The 18920-nt window shown below is 35.4% G+C and overlaps 2 protein-coding genes across 5 annotated transcripts in view; one reads left to right on the top strand and one right to left on the bottom strand.

Annotated features, from left to right (window-relative positions):
- Positions 1-18920, bottom strand: part of LOC124639901 (unconventional myosin-XVIIIa) — a 260942-nt gene that overhangs the window by 173281 nt on the left and 68741 nt on the right. The window contains exon 1 of one of the 4 annotated variants that reach the window (XM_047177414.1): positions 13283-13419. The exons of 1 other annotated variant lie outside the window; for it this stretch is intronic. The gene's annotated coding sequence lies outside the window, so the exon portion shown is untranslated. Of the gene's footprint in view, positions 1-13170; positions 13420-18920 lie in introns of those variants that run through there. 2 more of the 4 variants (XM_047177415.1, XM_047177416.1) reach the window with 2 other exon arrangements.
- On the top strand, positions 16321-18773 carry LOC124639902. The gene is made up of 3 exons (XM_047177418.1): positions 16321-16570; positions 17322-17563; positions 17807-18773. Exons 1-3 carry the CDS (start codon positions 16408-16410, stop codon positions 18245-18247), a joined length of 846 nt encoding a protein of 281 aa, XP_047033374.1. The 5' UTR covers positions 16321-16407; the 3' UTR covers positions 18248-18773.

Genomic DNA, 18920 nt, shown 5'->3' with positions numbered 1-18920 from the left:
AAGACCCTTTATCTTAAGAACGTGTGGACGTATCAAGCTGAAATTCACATGAAATACTCGGGTCTATTGTCCCTTTAGGCTGTGAAAATATCAAGCTTCTAAGCCAAGCCAATCAAAAGATACAACCGATTATGTCGATATTTTCAACAAATTCTCGACACTCGCAAAGGAATCAAAACCTACAGGGTACTTCCCGTAAACTCAGAATCTTGAAATTTGGCATGAAGCATTGTTATATAATGCAAATATAGGAAAAATTGCGAAAATCTCATTTTTTTTGTTATATAATATAATAAAAATATTTTAATAAAATGAAACTTACTACCTTATTTCTCACGAACGAATAAAGGTACCAAATTGAAATTTATACCAAATACCTAGGTCTATTGTCCCTTTAAGCAATGAAAAAATCTAACTTCTAAGTTAACGCGATCAAAAGATACAGCAGTTTTACCGACACCTTAGACGAATTTCCGTCACACGCTAGGGAATCAAAACCTACAAGATACTTCCCGTGAACTCAGAATCTTAAAATTCGGCACGAAGCAACGTTATATAGTACAGATAAAGGAAAAATTGCGAAAATGATAAATTTGAAGTTACATAAAATATTAAAATATTATTTTTGCTTACATGACATAAAATATTTTTTTAATAATTATAAACTTACTACCTACCCTTTTTCACATGAACGCGTAGAGATATTAAAGTTTTGAATAAAAAGTGAAATTCATATCAAACACTTCTTAAATATAATGGCCTCTAAACTGTGAAAAATTTTAAATCATTCAAAGGTCATTGGGCACCTTAGTATGAAAACCATACCCACGGCGGATACGAACGAAATATAGCACAGTATAATGATAAAGGCTCTGATTTACTATGGCATTAGTCGCATCAATGTGAACCATGGGAATCTAGAGAAAATCAGGTGTAAACATCAAATATTTTCCTCATTTCAATGGGGAATTTAAACGACCAAGTTTGACGGATTTGAGAAATCATTTCTTTGTAGTGAAAGAGTATACTCGCCGTTTATTTCCATTGTCATCAGGTCAGGATCTGATGATGGAAATCCTGAGAAATCGAGGGCAACTATCAGAAATTGTAGGCATGCATAGGATTAAAACTTGATTCTCAGATGTATGTCTGGTGATACTATCAAACAGTGAAGGTTTAGAGCTTATCTGATGATGGAGACGTGAGAAAGTCGAGAGAACTCGGTATGTTTTAGTTACGTCGTGTTTGGGCTTATATTATTCGTATTGACGAGAACTTTTCACAAAAGTTAAAAATAAAAACTTTTTACAAAAAAAAAAAACAACTTCTAAAACAACAAGAAAACTGTTTATATACATCGGTCTAGATCTCAGTAGTTAAATAAATATAGATGCATCCTCTAGACACCGACTTCTAGACCGATGCACCTAACATCTTTTTAATTTCTTTCTTGCTTTTGTTTTCTTGTTGCTTTTTTATATGTTTGAAGTTGGATTTGTTTGTAAAATGCTACAAAATAAAATAATGCCGACTTTATAAAACAAAGAAAGGGACAGAATTACACTTTTGTCAAGGCTCTAGAAACGTAAAGCCAGCAGCCCCGAATCCTACTCTCTAGAAGTCGTTGTTACAATTCGACAGCTACAAGTCGTCAGGCGGTTTCGAAAAAAACCTGAAACTGGGGCTCTTTAGGTGATTAATCCCTCAAAAATAAAAGATCCCATTCCTGCAATGGCTGCTTTAACCCAAGTTAGTAGTGAATTTTCATCACCTAAAATAAAATAAGCTCCAACACAAGGTTACGTTATAGATTGTAAAGGAGTTCCCATAACTATATCTGATCTTAGGTGTCGATCCCACAATGGCAGTCAAACCTATCTTTGTGGAAAGTCTTCGCCAATACGAATAAAATAAGCCCAAACACGTGGTAGTTGCAACATACCGTTCGGGAGTTCCCTTGACTCTCTGTAGTCTCCATAATCAAATCAGCTCCAAACCTTCACTGTTTACCAGTACCCGCAAAAATACACTCACATGTCTGGTTATGACTCGATGCGTGCCTACAATATTCAAGAGTTGCCCTCGATTTCTCAGGGTTTCCAGATCCTCATCAGATCCTGGTCATCCGGATTGGCACCTTCCTTCTTTATGAAATGTCTTTAACAATAAAAACTAGCATTGCAACCTGTACAATCCTCTGAAACTGCTTGTCTTTTATATTTTTCAAACGATCCTGGACATTCGTCTCCATGGAATTTTAATAAAATATTTATATTCAAAGAAACGTCATACCATTCTCCACGATTTAAAACTACTTTGATTCATGTCCGCCACTTTTTACAAAGCGAGTCAGATATGCCCCATGCCCCATGACCTTTAAGACATAATTAGTTATTTTCAATCAGATTTCTGAATGATGACTATAAAATGTTGTATATAAATAACTTCAATAAAATAACTTTTACAAGGTACTGGCCTACTATTTTAGTTATATTATAAAATAAAAAATATTAACTATTTTGACTCTCACGAAATTACCATAACTATGATTGTTCTAAACTGAACGGTTGGCGCGAAACTCACTTTTTATCTATACAGCATTTGTACGGAACCCTCGGTGCGCGAGTCCGACTCGCACTTGGCCGGTTTATTAGCTATGGGAATACCCAAACCCATGTCTGTTTTTGCAAACCCTAATTATACATTCACAACTGACACAAGCACATATCCCAGGAATTTATTTCTACCGGCATTATAACCATAGAGGTAACATACCTAGACTCTGATAAGAAAGCAGGTCTTAAATATCATAAAACTTTTAAATCCCTGATGTCTGAGCACTTTAAGTATCAAAGAATCTTTGTACAGAAATGAGATAACAAGGTAGGCCTGATTATAACTCAAAATATGTAGACGAGTCTCTCAAAATATATTCATGCTTAGCAGATTTGAGCAGATTTGAGGTCTTTCACTTACGATTATCTGGTTGAAATGGATCATAAAATTTTGAGAATTCTGCCAAAATATGTGATCACATTTCTACAATAAATATGGTTATTACTTGTATCTATAAAATGTAATGCCAATAAGACGCTTATGTTAAGAGCATTAACGGTATACCGCACAAACATCGCAAAAGTATTTTAATATGACGAAGAGTTTTTATTTTTGGGAGACCCTATCTGGTAACCTGAACTCAGATACTTGTACTGGACGCCATTCGGGACGTACCAAGTAGATTATAAGATCCCTATATTCATTGTCTTTCCCACTTCTTATGCAGAAGTTGCAAAGACGGTTCCTAAGTAAGTTGTACAATATTGCATAATCATAAGATGCTTACACACTCAGAAATGACTCCATACGCGCTTCATACATAATCATACAATCTACATTACACCAACAAAAAATGCCTTCAAACGCCAATAAAACGTATCTCACGTCTTAATTAAAGCGTAAGTTCAGATACAACAGTAATAAAGAGTAAAACTGGGTGTTTACTGCACTTTTACTGCTTATCAACAGATCAGCATGAACAACTAAACGCAGCCTATGTGCCGGATATAAAAAAAAAAAAAACGTAAAACAGTTAACTCGAAGACTTTATTGGCTGGCTCTTATCAGGGTAAGGTCTCACAGACAGCGATGAAAGGAAAGATAGTTATATAAAAGTGATGCTTTTCTGCATCAAATTGGTGTGTTCGGGAAAATTGTAGTATATTGTGGTGGCTTATAGAACTTCGTTATTAGGTAAGTAAAGCAAGGATCCTTTTATTTTACGCTTCAAATTGATATTCATCGAAGCATTTTAAGTATGTTGACTCGAAGTAAAGTGGTGTTTAAGCATTAGAGCGTCAAAGCCTACATGCTTGAGGCTCGCTGCTCGTTTCAATTATTTAGGCTAAGTATTCTAACACACGATGCATCATAATCATACATAAGAATATGTTTCTATATCTCTATTCTTTCACTCAAAATCATTAATTAAATATTAGGAAAAATTGATTATATGGTATTCCGATTGCATTGACGTTTCAATTTACCTTGTGGCTGCCCAAATCGCGGTCACTACGACCCCAACCTTATCAACTATCAACTTTAAACTAGTGAAAACAAAACCGCCCCCGCACTGCCCACACTTTCGCTAAAGTACACACAACAAATGAAATCTGTGTACACTGTTACATATAGAATTAATATCTTACTATAAGTATGTAAAAATTAATACCACTTTTCGTTGTAATTTTATAATGCAAGAACGGTCTCACCTATCTAAACTTATAAATGTTTAGGCTTTGTTCGGACTATTTAGTAGATGGTTTATGTGAAGTTTGCACAAAATCGGTCGAGCGGTTCTTCGTTTGTCACATTTGTTGTAACAAAATGGTGGACTTTATACGTAACGAAGAACGTATTGCGGGCCACTAGGTAACTATTTAGTAATCTGTGCCACTAGTATCTTACTAAAATATATCTTATTAATATGTCGGTCCTGTGCCTGATCACTCTCCGATCTTGTCGGATTGCCGTCCCATAGGGCTATGAGAGAGAAGGAATAGTGAGTGCACTTGTGTCTGCGCAACTGCTTGTGCACTATACTATGTCCTGCGCAGTTGGCTAATCTTATTACATGAGAACAGCCGCCGCAGCCGATAATCGGCTAGGAGGACATCATCATCATCATTAAAATATGCTCATTATCATTGCGTGACATAGTTTGCTTGAGACAAATCATGTAAAACATGTGACTAATTAGCAGTTGATTTTTGTAAGATTGCTGTTGATTGCTTAGTTTATTTTCTCTTACATTTCTTTTGGATAATGAGGATGTTATCACGCGATGATTGATGAGACCAAAATTTTATTTCAATCTTGGGAAAAAGGCTCGGAGGAGGAGGTATGAAAATTAAAATTGCACAAACTCTCTATTGAAGAACGCCGTAATTTTACTTTGATCGTTAAAACATTGCTGGGCAAAGTAGAGCAAAAACATATGGTTTCAAAAGTAAGTTAATATGTTTTCTTCTTAACACATATTTTTCGAACACAAGTCCAATCTTATATTTTCATCGACTGTACATACAATTTCACGCTCGCTTCGTCCGTTTAGCGTCAAATCTCTAGATTTCACTAAACACTTGAAAATTAACATGGCCCACTAATTGTTGTGACGTGAGTACACAAGAATTCTCGATTTAGAAGATAAATGAAGCGCGGTAATCATGCAACAATTATTGGCAAAAAATCTGAGGCTTAATTGCTGAAGGCCAGGTGAAAAAAAATGTTGATTGATATCGAAGAAAAACTCGCTTTTCTACTAATAAGTAAGTAGGTATGTGTTATGTTTGCAACCAACGGTTTTTCATTGACAAACTTTTTCTTGCATATTTAATACACTGCATTCAAAGCCTAAGCACTAATTGTGTTTTCTAACCAGCTTAAAGTGGTAATAAAACATCAGAAATAAGGTACATGCAGATTAAAGCGTCCCTGTACTGTTAGGAAAGGTGGTCTTAGAACACTTTAGTGTCCTAGCTTCATCGATTCTAGACAAAAGAATGCAAATACATTTTCTAGAACTGGAGATGAATACGGGTTAATTACACTAAGGGCAAATCTAAAGCCCTTATATAAAACTATTGATTGTAAAGTACTCAATTATTATGCAAACTATCTTTCGACAGCTATCTACCACACCCATTTAATTGTTATTTAAATTACAGCAAGTTTCAATCAAACGTTCTTTGATTTAATGAATAATTAATTTTAATTAATTGAGCACAATAAACAGTGTATATCGAGTAATAAACTATTTCATCAGGTCATCAAGTACCAATGGTAATAACTGGCTTAATTATCAGTATAGCCACGAAGCTTCAAGCTACCAAAATAATGAAAGAAAGATGGACGAAGTTTAAATTAAGCTGAGATTACGCAACTTCACAAATATAATACTAAATACTAATACTCGGCTCATAAACGCTTAGGTAAGTTGTCATGCTGCAAAACTATGTCAAAATATTAAAACTTGCTACCTAAAGACGTGCTAGTTTGTAGTTGTGTTAAGGAAAGTGAGTTCAATTGGTGGGACTTAAGCAGTCATCATGGGTAGTCAGAAGCCAGAAAATCTGACAAACAGTCTTACCAAGGGATAACGGGTTGCCCGGGTAACTGGGACGAGGAGGTTATATAGGGAGTCGTTCCATGTAAAACACTGAAACTCAGCTACTTATGGTTAGACTGGAAGCTGATCCCAATATAGTTGGGTAAAGGGCTGCGCAAATGAGGTGAGTATATCCTTTCAGCTATCTTACCGCTGTTATTTATAAAGTACCTATATAAGGAAAAGTAAAACATATTATATAACAAAAGCCTACATATTAACACGTTAACCTTTCTTCATAACTATTCATAGCTATATTGTCACCGATGACCGGTGACCGGTTGTCACAGCGTGGGCATTCTTCGAGTGCAGAGAAATTTTTGTGCAAACAAACTACTGCGGCTTATTTACATACATTATGTATTAGTTTACTTGTAATTTGATAGAATAATATTTGTTGTAACTGATTTTATGGTAAGAAGCCTTTTAAATGTACGACGAGAAATTGCTGTATGTTATGCATTTGTACCTGATATGGTCCTAACACTCCTAACATTTTCCTCTCCATATCATATGTGAAAGGAGTCATAGCAGACTTTTAAGTTCATACACAGATTTAAACTCAACTTTACTTAAACAATGGGCGTGAGGTTCCGAGCAATCTACTTATCGCACCCGGCTGAAGCATAGCCGATGTCCTTTGTAGGGCTTTAGACTCTGAGTACCTACCTACCAAAATTCATTTTAACATTTGCGGTAGACGGACCAGAGTTACTTTCGCATTTACAATATTAAGAAAATAAAATAAAAACCGGCCAAGTGCGAGTCGGACTCGCGCACCGAGGGTTCCGTACAAATCCTGTATAGATAAAAAGTGAGTCTCGCGCCAACCGTTCAGTTTAGAACAATCATAGTTATGGTAATTTCGTGAGAGTCAAAATAGCTAATATATTTTATTTTATAATATAACTAAAATAGTAGGCCAGTACTTTGTAAAAGTTATTTTATTAAAGTTATTTATATACAACATTTTATAGTCATCATTCAGAAATCTGATTGAAAATAACTAATTATGTCTTAAAGGTCATTGGGCATATCTGACCCGCTTTGTAAAAAGTGGCGGACATGAATCAAAGTAGTTTTAAATCGTGGAGAATGGTATGACGTTTCTTTGAATATAAATATTTTATTAAAATTCCATGGAGACGAATGTCCAGGATCGTTTGAAAAATATAAAAGACAAGCAGTTTCAGAGGATTGTACAGGTTGCAATGCTAGTTTTTATTGTTAAAGACTTTTCATAAAGAAAGAACATGCCAATTCGGATGACCAGGTTCTGATGAGGATCTGGAAACCCTGAGAAATCGATGGCAACTCTTGAATATTGTAGTCACGCATCGAGTCAAAACCAGACATGTGAGTGTATTTTTGAGGGTACTTGTAAACAGTGAAGGTTTGGAGCTGATTTGATTATGGAGACTACAGAGAGTCGAGGGAACTTCTGAACGGTATGTTGCAACTACCACGTGTTTGGGCTTATTTTATTCGTATTGGCGAAGACTTTCCACATAGATAGGTTTAACTGCCATTGTGGCATCGATAGCAAAGATCAGATATAGTTATGGGAACTCCTTTACAATTTATAACGTAACCTAGTGTTGGAGCTTATTTTATTTTAGGTGATGAGAATTCACTACTAATGGGATCTTTTATTTTTTTAAATATACATAGAGTTCTCTCGACTTTCTCACGTCTCCATCATCAGGTAAGCTCTAAACTTTCACTGTTTGATAGTATCACCAGACATACATCTGAGAATCAAGTTTTAATCCTATGCATGCCTACAATTTCTGATAGTTGCCCTCGATTTCTCAGGATTTCCATCATCAGATCCTGACCTGATGACAATGGAAATAAACGGCGAGTATACTCTTTCACTACAAAGAAATGATTTCTCAAATCCGTCATACTTGGTCGTTTAAATTCCCCATTGAAATGAGGAAAATATTTGATGTTTACACCTGATTTTCTCTAGAATCCCATGGTTCACATAGATGCGACTAATGCCATAGTAAATCAGAGCCTTTATCATTATACTGTGCTATATTTCGTTCGTATCCGCCGTGTTCCATACTAAGGTGCCCAATGACCTTTGAATGATTTAAAATTTTTCACAGTTTAGAGGCAATTATATTTAAGAAGTGTTTGATATGAATTTCAACTTTAATATCTCTACGCGTTCATGTAAAAAAGGGTAGGTAGTAAGTTTATAATTATTAAAAAAATATTTTATGTCGTGTAAGCAAAAATAATATTTTAATATTTTATGTAACTTCAAATTTATCATTTTCGCAATTTTTCCTTTATCTGTACTATATAACGCTGCTTCGTGGCGAATTTCAAGATTCTGAGTTCACGGGAAGTACCTTGTAGGTTTTGATTCCCTAGCGTGTGACGGAAATTCGTCTAAGGTGTCGGCATAACTGCTGTATCTTTTGATCGCGTTAACTTAGAAGTTTGATTTTTTTACTGCCTAAAGGGACAATAGACTTAGGTATTTGGTATAAATTTCAATTTGATATCTTTATTCGTTCGTGAGAAATAAGGTAGTAAGTTTCATTTTATTAAAATATTTTTTTTATATTATATAACTAAAAAAATGAGATTTTCGCAATTTTTCCTATATTTGCATTATATGACAATGCTTCATGCCAAATTTCAAGACTCTGAGTTTACGGGAAGTATCCTGTAGGTTTTGATTCCTTTGCGAGTGTCCAAAATTTGTTGAAAATATCGACATAATTGGCTGTATCTTTTGATTGGCTTGGCTTAGAAGTTTGATATTTTCACAGCTTAAAGGGACAATAGACCTGAGTATTTCATGTGAATTTCAGCTTGATACGTCCACGCGTTCTTGAGATAAAGGGTCTTGACAGACAGACAGACAGACAGACAGACAGACAGACAGACGGACAACAAAGTGATCCTATAAGGGTTCCGTTTTTTCCTTTCGAGGTACGGAACCCTAAAAAGCAACAAGAAAACAAAAGCAAGAAAAAAATTAAAAAGATGTTAGGTGCATCGGTCTAGAAGTCGGTGTCTAGAGGATGCATCTATATTTATTTAACCACCGAGATCTAGACCGATGCATATAAACAGTTTTCTTGTTGTTTTTAGAAGTTGTTTTTTTTTTTGTAAAAAGTTTTTATTTTTAACTTTTGTGAAAAGTCCTCGTCAATACGAATAATATAAGCCCAAACACGACGTAACTAAAACATACCGTTGAGGAGTTCTCTCGACTTTCTCACGTCTCCATCATCAGGTAAGCTCTAACTTCCTAACCTTCACTCTTTGATAGTCACCAGACATACATCTGAGAATCAAGTTTTAATCCTATGGGCCTACAATTTCTGATAGTTGCCCTCGATTTCTCAGGATTTCCGTCATCAGATCCTGACCTGATGACATTGGAAATAAACGGCGAGTATACTCTTTCACTACAAAGAAATGATTTCTCAAATCCGTCAAACTTGGTTGTTTAAATTCCCCATTGAAATGAGGAAAATATTTGATGTTTACACCTGATTTTCTCTAGATTCCCATGGTTCACATTGATGCGACTAATGCCATAGTAAATCAGAGCCTTTATCACGACACTGCGCTATATTTCGTTCGTATCCGCCGTGGGTATGGTTTCCATACTAAGGTGCCCAATGACCTTTGAATGATTTAAAATTTTTTACAGTTTAGAGTTTGTAATATTTTATGTAACTTCAAATTTATCATTTTCGCAATTTTTCCTTTATCTGTACTATATAACGTTGCTTCTTGGCGAATTTCAAGATTCTGAGTTCACGGGAAGTACCTTGTAGGTTTTGATTCCCTAGCGTGTGACGGAAATTCGTCTAAGGTGTCGGTATAACCGCTGTATCTTTTGATCGCGTTAACTTAGAAGTTTGATTTTTTCACTGCCTAAAGAGACAATAGACTTAGGTATTTGGTATAAATTTCAATTTGATACCTTTATTCGTTCGTGAGAAATAAGGTAGTAAGTTACATTTTATTAAAATATTTTTTTTTATATTATATAACTAAAAAAATGAGATTTTCGAAATTTTTCCTATATTTGCATTATATGACAATGCTTCATGCCAAATTTCAAGGCTCTGAGTTTACGGGAAGTATCCTGTAGGTTTTGATTCCTTTGCGAGTGTCGAAAATTTGCTGAAAATATCGACATAATCGGCTGTATCTTTTGATTGGCTTGGCTTAGAAGTTTGATATTTTCACAGCTTAAAGGGACAACAGACCTGAGTATTTCATGTGAATTTCAGCTTGATGCGTCCACGTGTTCTTGAGATAAAGGGTCTTGACAGACAGACAGACAGACAGACAGACAGACAGACAGACAGACAGACAGACAGACAGACAGACGGACAACAAAGTGATCCTATAAGGGTTCCGTTTTTTTATTTCGAGGTACGGAACCCTAAAAATGATTAATTTGGTAATAGTCAGTCCCAAAGGTGTTTTCAGGAAAAATACACTCAGATTGCAATCCTAATTAAGGGCAGATAAACATCTTAACCAACTCTCTTAGAAAGGAAATTCCTCAAATCTCCAACCTGTACCTAAATAAAATTAATAGAAATAAAAATAAAGCGAGCCACATTTCATTCCACGGACGGCCGTCTGGATATTCACCGTACGAAAATAATCTAGCAAGGAGCTACCAAAGCTACCACTTCCCAATTAGGGTTGCCAGTTACACGTCTCAGAATTTTACTATTGCCATAACTCTAAAGAATTTATTTCCCTCTCTACGGATGTCCGGTGACGAGACATTAAAGTTTTGTTTTAAGTTGAAAACGAATGAAAGTTTAATGATCGATTTATTGTAATTCTTCCGTGTTGGTTATTATTTTGATGGGCTATAGTGCAACGAACTGTTTTCATGTTACAACTTTTACTGATACACCTACGTTTATGACTGTTCACGGCTTATAAGGTGAAATTTATTGACATTGGCGGAAAATTATGTTGAGTAAGTTATCGGCCTATTGATTTAGCAGAAAGTTATTGATGAATCTTCATCAAACGGCCACCAAATGTGTTTTTAGGCTTTTAATGCTTTCCAGGTGTTTTTCATCAAGTGTCTATTAAGTTTTTATTTTGCACCATACCTACACCATCTTCCGATATAGTATTTCAGCATAGTAAAAAATCGGACGTAGAGCCTCTTTTTTTCAAATTCGGTTAAATAATGACAGTATTATTTATTAAGGATGCAAAGATGTCTTTCTCTTGTCGTCAAATATTTTACAATAGATACATGAAAGCTTACATTTTACTTGCGTCTGGGCTGCAGACGTAAGTAAAATGTAAAGTAATTCTCAAATACAGAATTGGCATCCCTAATCCTTCTTCCCTTCTATAGCGACAGTTCCACCGCGCAAACGCATTCCGCGACTTCCGAGGGATCTCGTCCATTGTCTTTTTGCGTGACCACCACATAAATATGTGACAAGTTAGTAGCTACATAGAGTCATGTAGACTGGGTGTTTTGGTGAATTATGAATAAGGTTTTCTAGAATAATAGCCTGCAGAACTATTATAAAAAGTAGAAAAGGAGTAAGGTCCAACTTATTACTTTTAGACGGTATTATATTTTACCTAGGGGTATCGGGCTGCAAGGGTAGCTGGCTTGAAGAGGTCAGATAGGCAGTCGTTCTAATAAAACATTGGTACTGCGCTGCCTCCGGTTAGACTGGAAACCGATCCGAATATACTCAATTGGGAAAAGGCTAGGCAGATCACATGAATTAATAAAACAAATGAATATTCATGCCAAATGCAAAAAAGTGACGTATTCTACTAACTAGATGAACAGAAATTGGCCGGATAACATTGTCGGGATATGGTAGTTTACACCTTGACGTCAGTAAAGTCGTTATGACGATGTTACCAACGATTTCTAAGTATCTAAATGGGAATTAGGAGGGGTGGGAAATTGAAGAATCTTCATTTAAAAATACCTTGTACCATATATCAATCTACATTTATTTTATGTAGGCACGGTAAACAAGATAGGCAAGAAATTATCAAAAATATTCATTAACCTTCGACACCTAAACCAAAATATGGTGCTTTAAATCTTCAAAAATAATAAAAATCCTTAGTAAAAGGTCAGTCAGGACAAATATAGTCCCAGACACCTCTGTTTGCTTACTCCAATTTTAATGCTGGGCATACGTCGCCGACTCCCTAAGGTGCCTACCTACGTAAGTTATTCTAAGCACTAAGTCTGAAAGCTATTGATTTTTCTTCTGTTAGGGCTCCGATCAAAAGAAATAGTTATCACATTTATAATTTTTTTGCAGATAGATATTTGCCTTATGCCTCTGAATAGTCTTATTTTTTAGGAATATCGTCGAGGACATCATCAGCATCATCACGCTTTTCACTTTCCCACTGCAAGGCACATGCCTCGTCTCACACAGAGAAGGATCGAGCGCTAATCACCACGCTTGCTTAAGACGGACCAGCAATTTCAGGTGTTCAGCAATGGAGATGTTATAGCTCAGATAGCGCGGGCAATTGTTTTGAAACTATGAATAAGTCTGATTAGACATTACAAGAAATACTAATCCTGAAATGATAAATAATGCAAAGAGTTTCTAAGAAAGGTGTGAAATATACAAGTTTTTATTTGTTACCTAACAAATAACTGAATTATCCTCAAGCCATAATATCCCAGACTTATGTGCCTGCAGCTACCTAAGCAAACGGAATATGCTAATTATCACCTAAATAGATAAGTTTAATAACAGTTATTATCACACTAATATCTAAACCGCGTCTGTCGCACCATCCAGTTACAAGTTAAACCTGTCCATTACTTAATCAATTAACCAACACTAGAATACATTAAATTACAATGTCAAAACGACTGCAACATAACGAGCGTGAAACAGTTGACAGATGTCACGTTGACAACTGTCAAAATTCCTGATTTAGGCTTAAGTGTTGCTCAATTACACTTTTCAAATTAAGAAGCCGATATGCACCGTTGAAACCAGACACTCAAACACAACACTACACTTACAACTTTTATAATCGATACAAAAATAAATCGATTAAATATATCGATAAACAACAACGGAAACTTCACAAAAATACCGATGTATTCGAAGATTTGAAGCAACTGATTCCGATTTTAAAAGATCGTTCTAAGTTCGATATTCGTGTTCGTAGTAACGGCGACCGACGCGTGCGCACCGTTCGCGACGCAGATTTTAACTGTTTAGCTTGTGAGCTTAGTTGGGCGTATCTCCGTATCTACTACAAACATCGTGTACGGAGATAACGTGAGATGTTAACTAAATCTCTTCCTTAGATGATGCAGGTATTTTACGTAATAGGTAGGTAAAACACTTTAGGTGTTATGAGTTTTGGGGAATGTTAAACCTTTGTAGTTACGGTGCCATGTATGAAAAATAAGCGGTTTAGAATAAACTGAGGTTTAGCGTAAGGACAAAATATATTGCCCATGGTAAGGAATAAGATTTTGGGCAAATAACCGCTTTTTTGTTTAATTCGATCTTTTATTGGAAAATCCATATACTCCCTATGGGTCAGAAAACCTGAAAAGAAAATCGATTGACAACATATTGTAATGAAAACATAACAAACAATAATGGAGGCGGTGGCAGAATTTTTTTTAGCAGTGGCATCCTACATCTGAAATGATGAGTCTTCTCTATTTTTTGAGAAAGTCGATTGAAACAATCTTGTTCATTTTTAAAGTTAACTTGTCATGTTTCTTAAAACCATATATTTGGATTCATTTGACAAATATAAAGCCTAATTAAAAACTAACTCATCTTGAATTAGCTTCTGCAATTCAAACTGCTAGCCGAACTAAATTAATATCATGAAAAAGATACAAGTATCTTTCACTATACAAATGAATACATTCTCATACCTCTCAACTAATTTCCTGTATGCAACTTAATCATAAAACATCAAATTCAATTCCAAAATATACGTCAGAACACACACGACTTCCATAGCACAGAAATAGCTATAAAGAGCATTAGTAGCGTGAACGGATATACACTTCATCGGCTACCCCATGTATAGAATCTGTATTTCATGCGTAACTATTTGATTATACCAACTTTGTAATCAAAGTTTTAATAACACACTTGAGGACACACACACACACACACATACTAATTAACGTAAAATGTTGAGTGTGTGGAAACTTTAAAAGAGTCTTACTGCCACACTCAGAGTCGTTTAATGATTACTTAAGTCACTCCTTAGTGACGGAATGTCATACAAATCCTTCACTAAGGAATGGCTTAAGTAACCATTAAATGACTCTGAGTGGGGAGGTTAGGTGTCGATAAATGGATTCTACATATTATTCTAAACGAAAAACAACTGACGGAGTTTGATAATTCTTCAATAGCTTATACATCAGAATAACATAATATACCTGCGCTGCTACTCATCCGGATGCGGCAAGTAGTTTCATTGGGACGTAAGTGTAACTGGAGAGAACAACCAGTTAGGAAAACTTCAATATGTTCTTAACTAGGCCCATGTTCACTGACGTCCATTTTTTTCAAACAACTGTTTACTTTGAAAATTGAACGTAAATATGCCTAGTTATCAGATGTTTTATTAAAACTGACGCTTATATTGCGAACTTAGGCCTAAGTCCAGTTCTACAAAAATAGATGACTATATTAGGAAGTTTGCGATCCTACAATAACGTGCCTCCAAGCTAGTAGGTCACCTAACCAGAGTATTCTGTACAAGAATTCCAATATTCAGTTCAGCAAGCACTGAATAGTTGAGATAACCAGTAAACTAGTGAACGCTTTCGTGAATTAGGCCAAATTCCAATGATATTGGGTAGAACAGTGCAAAACGGCTGATCACATTGTCTAAGTACCTAGACTGAACAAGTTATGTCATATCCTATTAGTCATTGAGACTAGTCACTTTCCCGCAGTTTCACTCGTGTCCCATGGAAGCTACTGCCCGTGCCGGGATAAAGTATAGCCTATGTTACTCGGGAAGAGTGTAGGTTTCTTTGCTATTATTATATAAAGTATCTTTGTTATTATCTCAGGTTATTATATACAATTATATGTATTGGTATAGATATAGATTATTGCATTCATGGGTTTTTTAAGAGGCTTTTCCTACTGGGTATCATATACCTATGTAGATAACAGCATGTTACAAATTATGTTGGTACTAAAAATAGTAGGTACATGGCTCGACACTTACAAAATGCTGAAGAAAGTTCTATTTTAAAAAAAATCTGTGATGCAACTTCATGCGACACTTAACTATCTAATCTATGACCGATAGTGTAGATCAAACACAGATTATTTTAAAGTTTTAAATTCGTCTAGGATTTTTTTAAAAACTTGTTTATTACGTATGTGGTTTCGTTTTTAGATAGTTTTGTAAGAAAGAATAGAATTAGGAAGACAAGGAGTAGGTACCTACTTTGAGAGTGCAAGTGTGCAACTGTGAAAACGTACCAAAAATTACAGTTTTCGAAAAAAAATATGAAATTAGCCTAGCCCAAGTTGTTACTTAGAACCACAGCAAAATTCTTGATTGTTACTAACTATTTATTATCTCCTGTTTTGTTCGTAACCTGATATAAAAAAATACATTCCGGTAGCCGAACGTATTTGTTTATTTTTTCAAACAAATTAATACCTAAGTATTTTTTATGTATTAAATTAAATAGGTAAGTAAATAAGTAACACTGATTGAAGAAACTTTGGCTATATTCGGGAGCGGAAGCATCCATCCGTCCGAGCAGACGAATGAAGGAACCGATTCCGTGAACCGATTTGTAGTAGTCCGTAGATATTGTTCTAATAGTATTTTAAGGCATGCATATTTTGTTATAAAATCCAGATTGTTTTTTATTGTGGTTAAATAACGAACGACGAAAAATCAACTACATCATCTCACTTTTAGAAACAAACACCATCTAGTATCGAGTAAAAGCATCACTAGTTTTCACAAACTTATGCAGGGGACGCACTAACAGTAAAACCGCTATTCGCCGCTAGATGGCGCGACTGAGGCAGTGCCTTTCCACAACGTCATACAAACGACCAATGAGAACGAAGGAATGCACAAACAAAAGAGCAACATCGCTGGGTTGTGACGTCGTGCTGCGCAGCGCGACTATTTTCGTTCCTGTGATAGGCGGCGGACATATTGTTTAGATATCTGACGCAAGCGAAAACGGATAGTTGAAGATGCCTTTGAATGCGGTTGGCTGGACATCGGAGGAGGACGAACAGCTCGTGGATTTAGTGCAGCCTCATAGTTTCTTGTACAACATTTACGATCCGTCTCGGAAAAACATATTAGCGAGGGAATCTACATGGCAGGAAATAGCGGAGCAACTATCGAAGCCAGGTGAGCGTTCTTTCGTTTTTTTTTTTTTGCTATGAAACTGCCGTGCTGCGTAGGACAACCGCAAGGCATATGAGATTTTGAATGGGAATTTGAAAAACTAGTAGATTGTCGTCATGTTTGTCGAAATAAGCTCGAAAAATTGTGCCTATTCGCAATAATACATACGGTGACCTATTTTTGAACGCTTGAAGACTCATTGCCTACGTATTGCTCAATAGAAATCTATTTTAGACCCGTTGTAAAATCAGCTGATTGCGGTTGTCATTACAATTTTAAAGTAAATAAACTTTGGTTTGTAAAAGTATCGTATGTTTGGCCTTGTAAATGTACGTTTCAATCAATATTAGATGACGTAGGTAGACTTGTGTCTAAGGTGTTCATGATAAGAAATGAGCAAATAAACAAAAAGGTGGCTTGAAATACTAAAAATAAATAGAATTCGCATTCTTGCAGAATCATTCTATGAATAAATTTTATGATACACAAAAATTAAAAGTGATCTTTTCATAATTTATTCAGAAACTAGTTACAAGCCTATGCATTAATTATATCTAATTTATTAATATTACAAACATTTCAAATACTAAACTAACTTAGTAACACCATATGGTGCAATTACTAAGTCTTAAATTTAATTAACAAGTAGGTAAGACGAGATAAAGCAAGTTGGTGTCATTAATATTAGAGCATCTTATCATAAAAACACTACAATATTACAAAAAGAACTAATTAATTTGTCCACTGATTTCAGTTGAGGAATGCAAGAAGCGCTGGAGAGGTCTCCGAGATGGCTACACCCGCATCAAACGTCTAGGGACTATGCATCGGACCAAGGTCTTCCTTTACGAGAAGCTTCAGTTCCTAGACTCGGTACTGGTGGAAAATACTGAAGAGACTGTACAAATGGAGGAGACGCAGGAGGAACAACCGGCTCAGGATGAGTCGGTTGGCGCTGAGCAGCAGGTTATTACTGATAACCAGGAGTATTATGAGGTGATGGTCATTTCACACTGATTTAAGGCATATTTATAGAATAGTTCATTGAACTATTATGACAAAAGTGGGTGAAGTTTTTAGTGCTAATAGCATTAGTAAGACTTGTATCTAAGCTACATGGATCAGTTTATAAATAGGTTGATTGGTTGTTTGTAACCAACAGCATTGGAATTTCATAATATTTTTTTTAAGAGAATTGTGTATAAATGTTGTATTAAAACAACTCTTTATAAATTTCAGATCACTGTTGTCGACGGACCTCAACTACCGCTTAAACCTTTCTTAAAAATTCTACCAAAAACAGAAACAACAGAAGAACCTCCAAAGAAGATATGCAGGAAGAATGGAGGCAGAAAAAAAGCAATACCTGTGCCTAAAAATGTGCCACCTATAAAAATATTACCTAAACCTATACTCATGAAAGGGCCAAAAATAGTAAATACGAACACAATCCAGTATGTTGAAGACACAAAACAACAAGAACAAAGGTCACAAACCATAGACAAACTCATAGAAAAAATATTAAAAGAAAACACCAATGAAGTAGATGTATTTTTCCGCAGTATGGCGGCCAGTGTCAAAAAGTTACAGCCTAATTTAATACCTAAAGTCAAGATGGAAGTTTGTAATGTTATTGCTAAATATGAAATGCAAAGTTTTGATAAGAACCTTAATTTTTAACACCTATTTATAATGGGAGCATGAAGTATCCTAAACATGTGTTTTATCCTCAATGGATTGTTCTTAATTATTCGGTTGTTCTGCTAGAGGCTAGATGTCAACTATGGAACTGCAATACTATATACTAGTGGCTTCTTAATGAAGAATACATTTTTCTGAAAATGCTGGCTGAAGTTATAGTAATAAAATGGTCTATGACCACTAGTCATGGTAAAACACCCACCAAATATGCTAGGTTGTATGAAAACTTAATTTTCAAGATGTTGCCTCAATATAAATCATGTTTTTCAATAACTAAGAAACTATATAACACCTGGATATTAAAAAATATATATTTTTGAACTTTAAATCTTCATACAACCAGCGCCAGTGGCAATTTTTGTAACTAAAACTTTTTTCTCTTTTACCCAGAAATATAATGAAAATATGGATATTATTATATTCCGGTCTTGTGATAAAGACCTATAGTGTAGTATATTACTTTTGACTTACAGAGTATGTAAAAAATTGTTATTAAATAATGTTTTATTGAACAGATACGTATGGTATTAGGTGATCTTCACACTGCCCCGCATCACGCTGCATCTTGCGTGTCGACGCACCTACGCGCGTTCCTGCGGGAGTGCAGATCTGCATCATCGTGCGGGTTTTTCACGCACTCACGCGCGTAGGT

This window comes from Helicoverpa zea, chromosome 19 (genome assembly GCF_022581195.2).
Source record: "Helicoverpa zea isolate HzStark_Cry1AcR chromosome 19, ilHelZeax1.1, whole genome shotgun sequence".
NCBI lineage: Eukaryota > Metazoa > Arthropoda > Insecta > Lepidoptera > Noctuidae > Helicoverpa > Helicoverpa zea.
The sequence above is the reverse complement of the archived record's forward strand: the minus strand, read 5'-3'. Positions and strand labels throughout refer to the sequence as shown.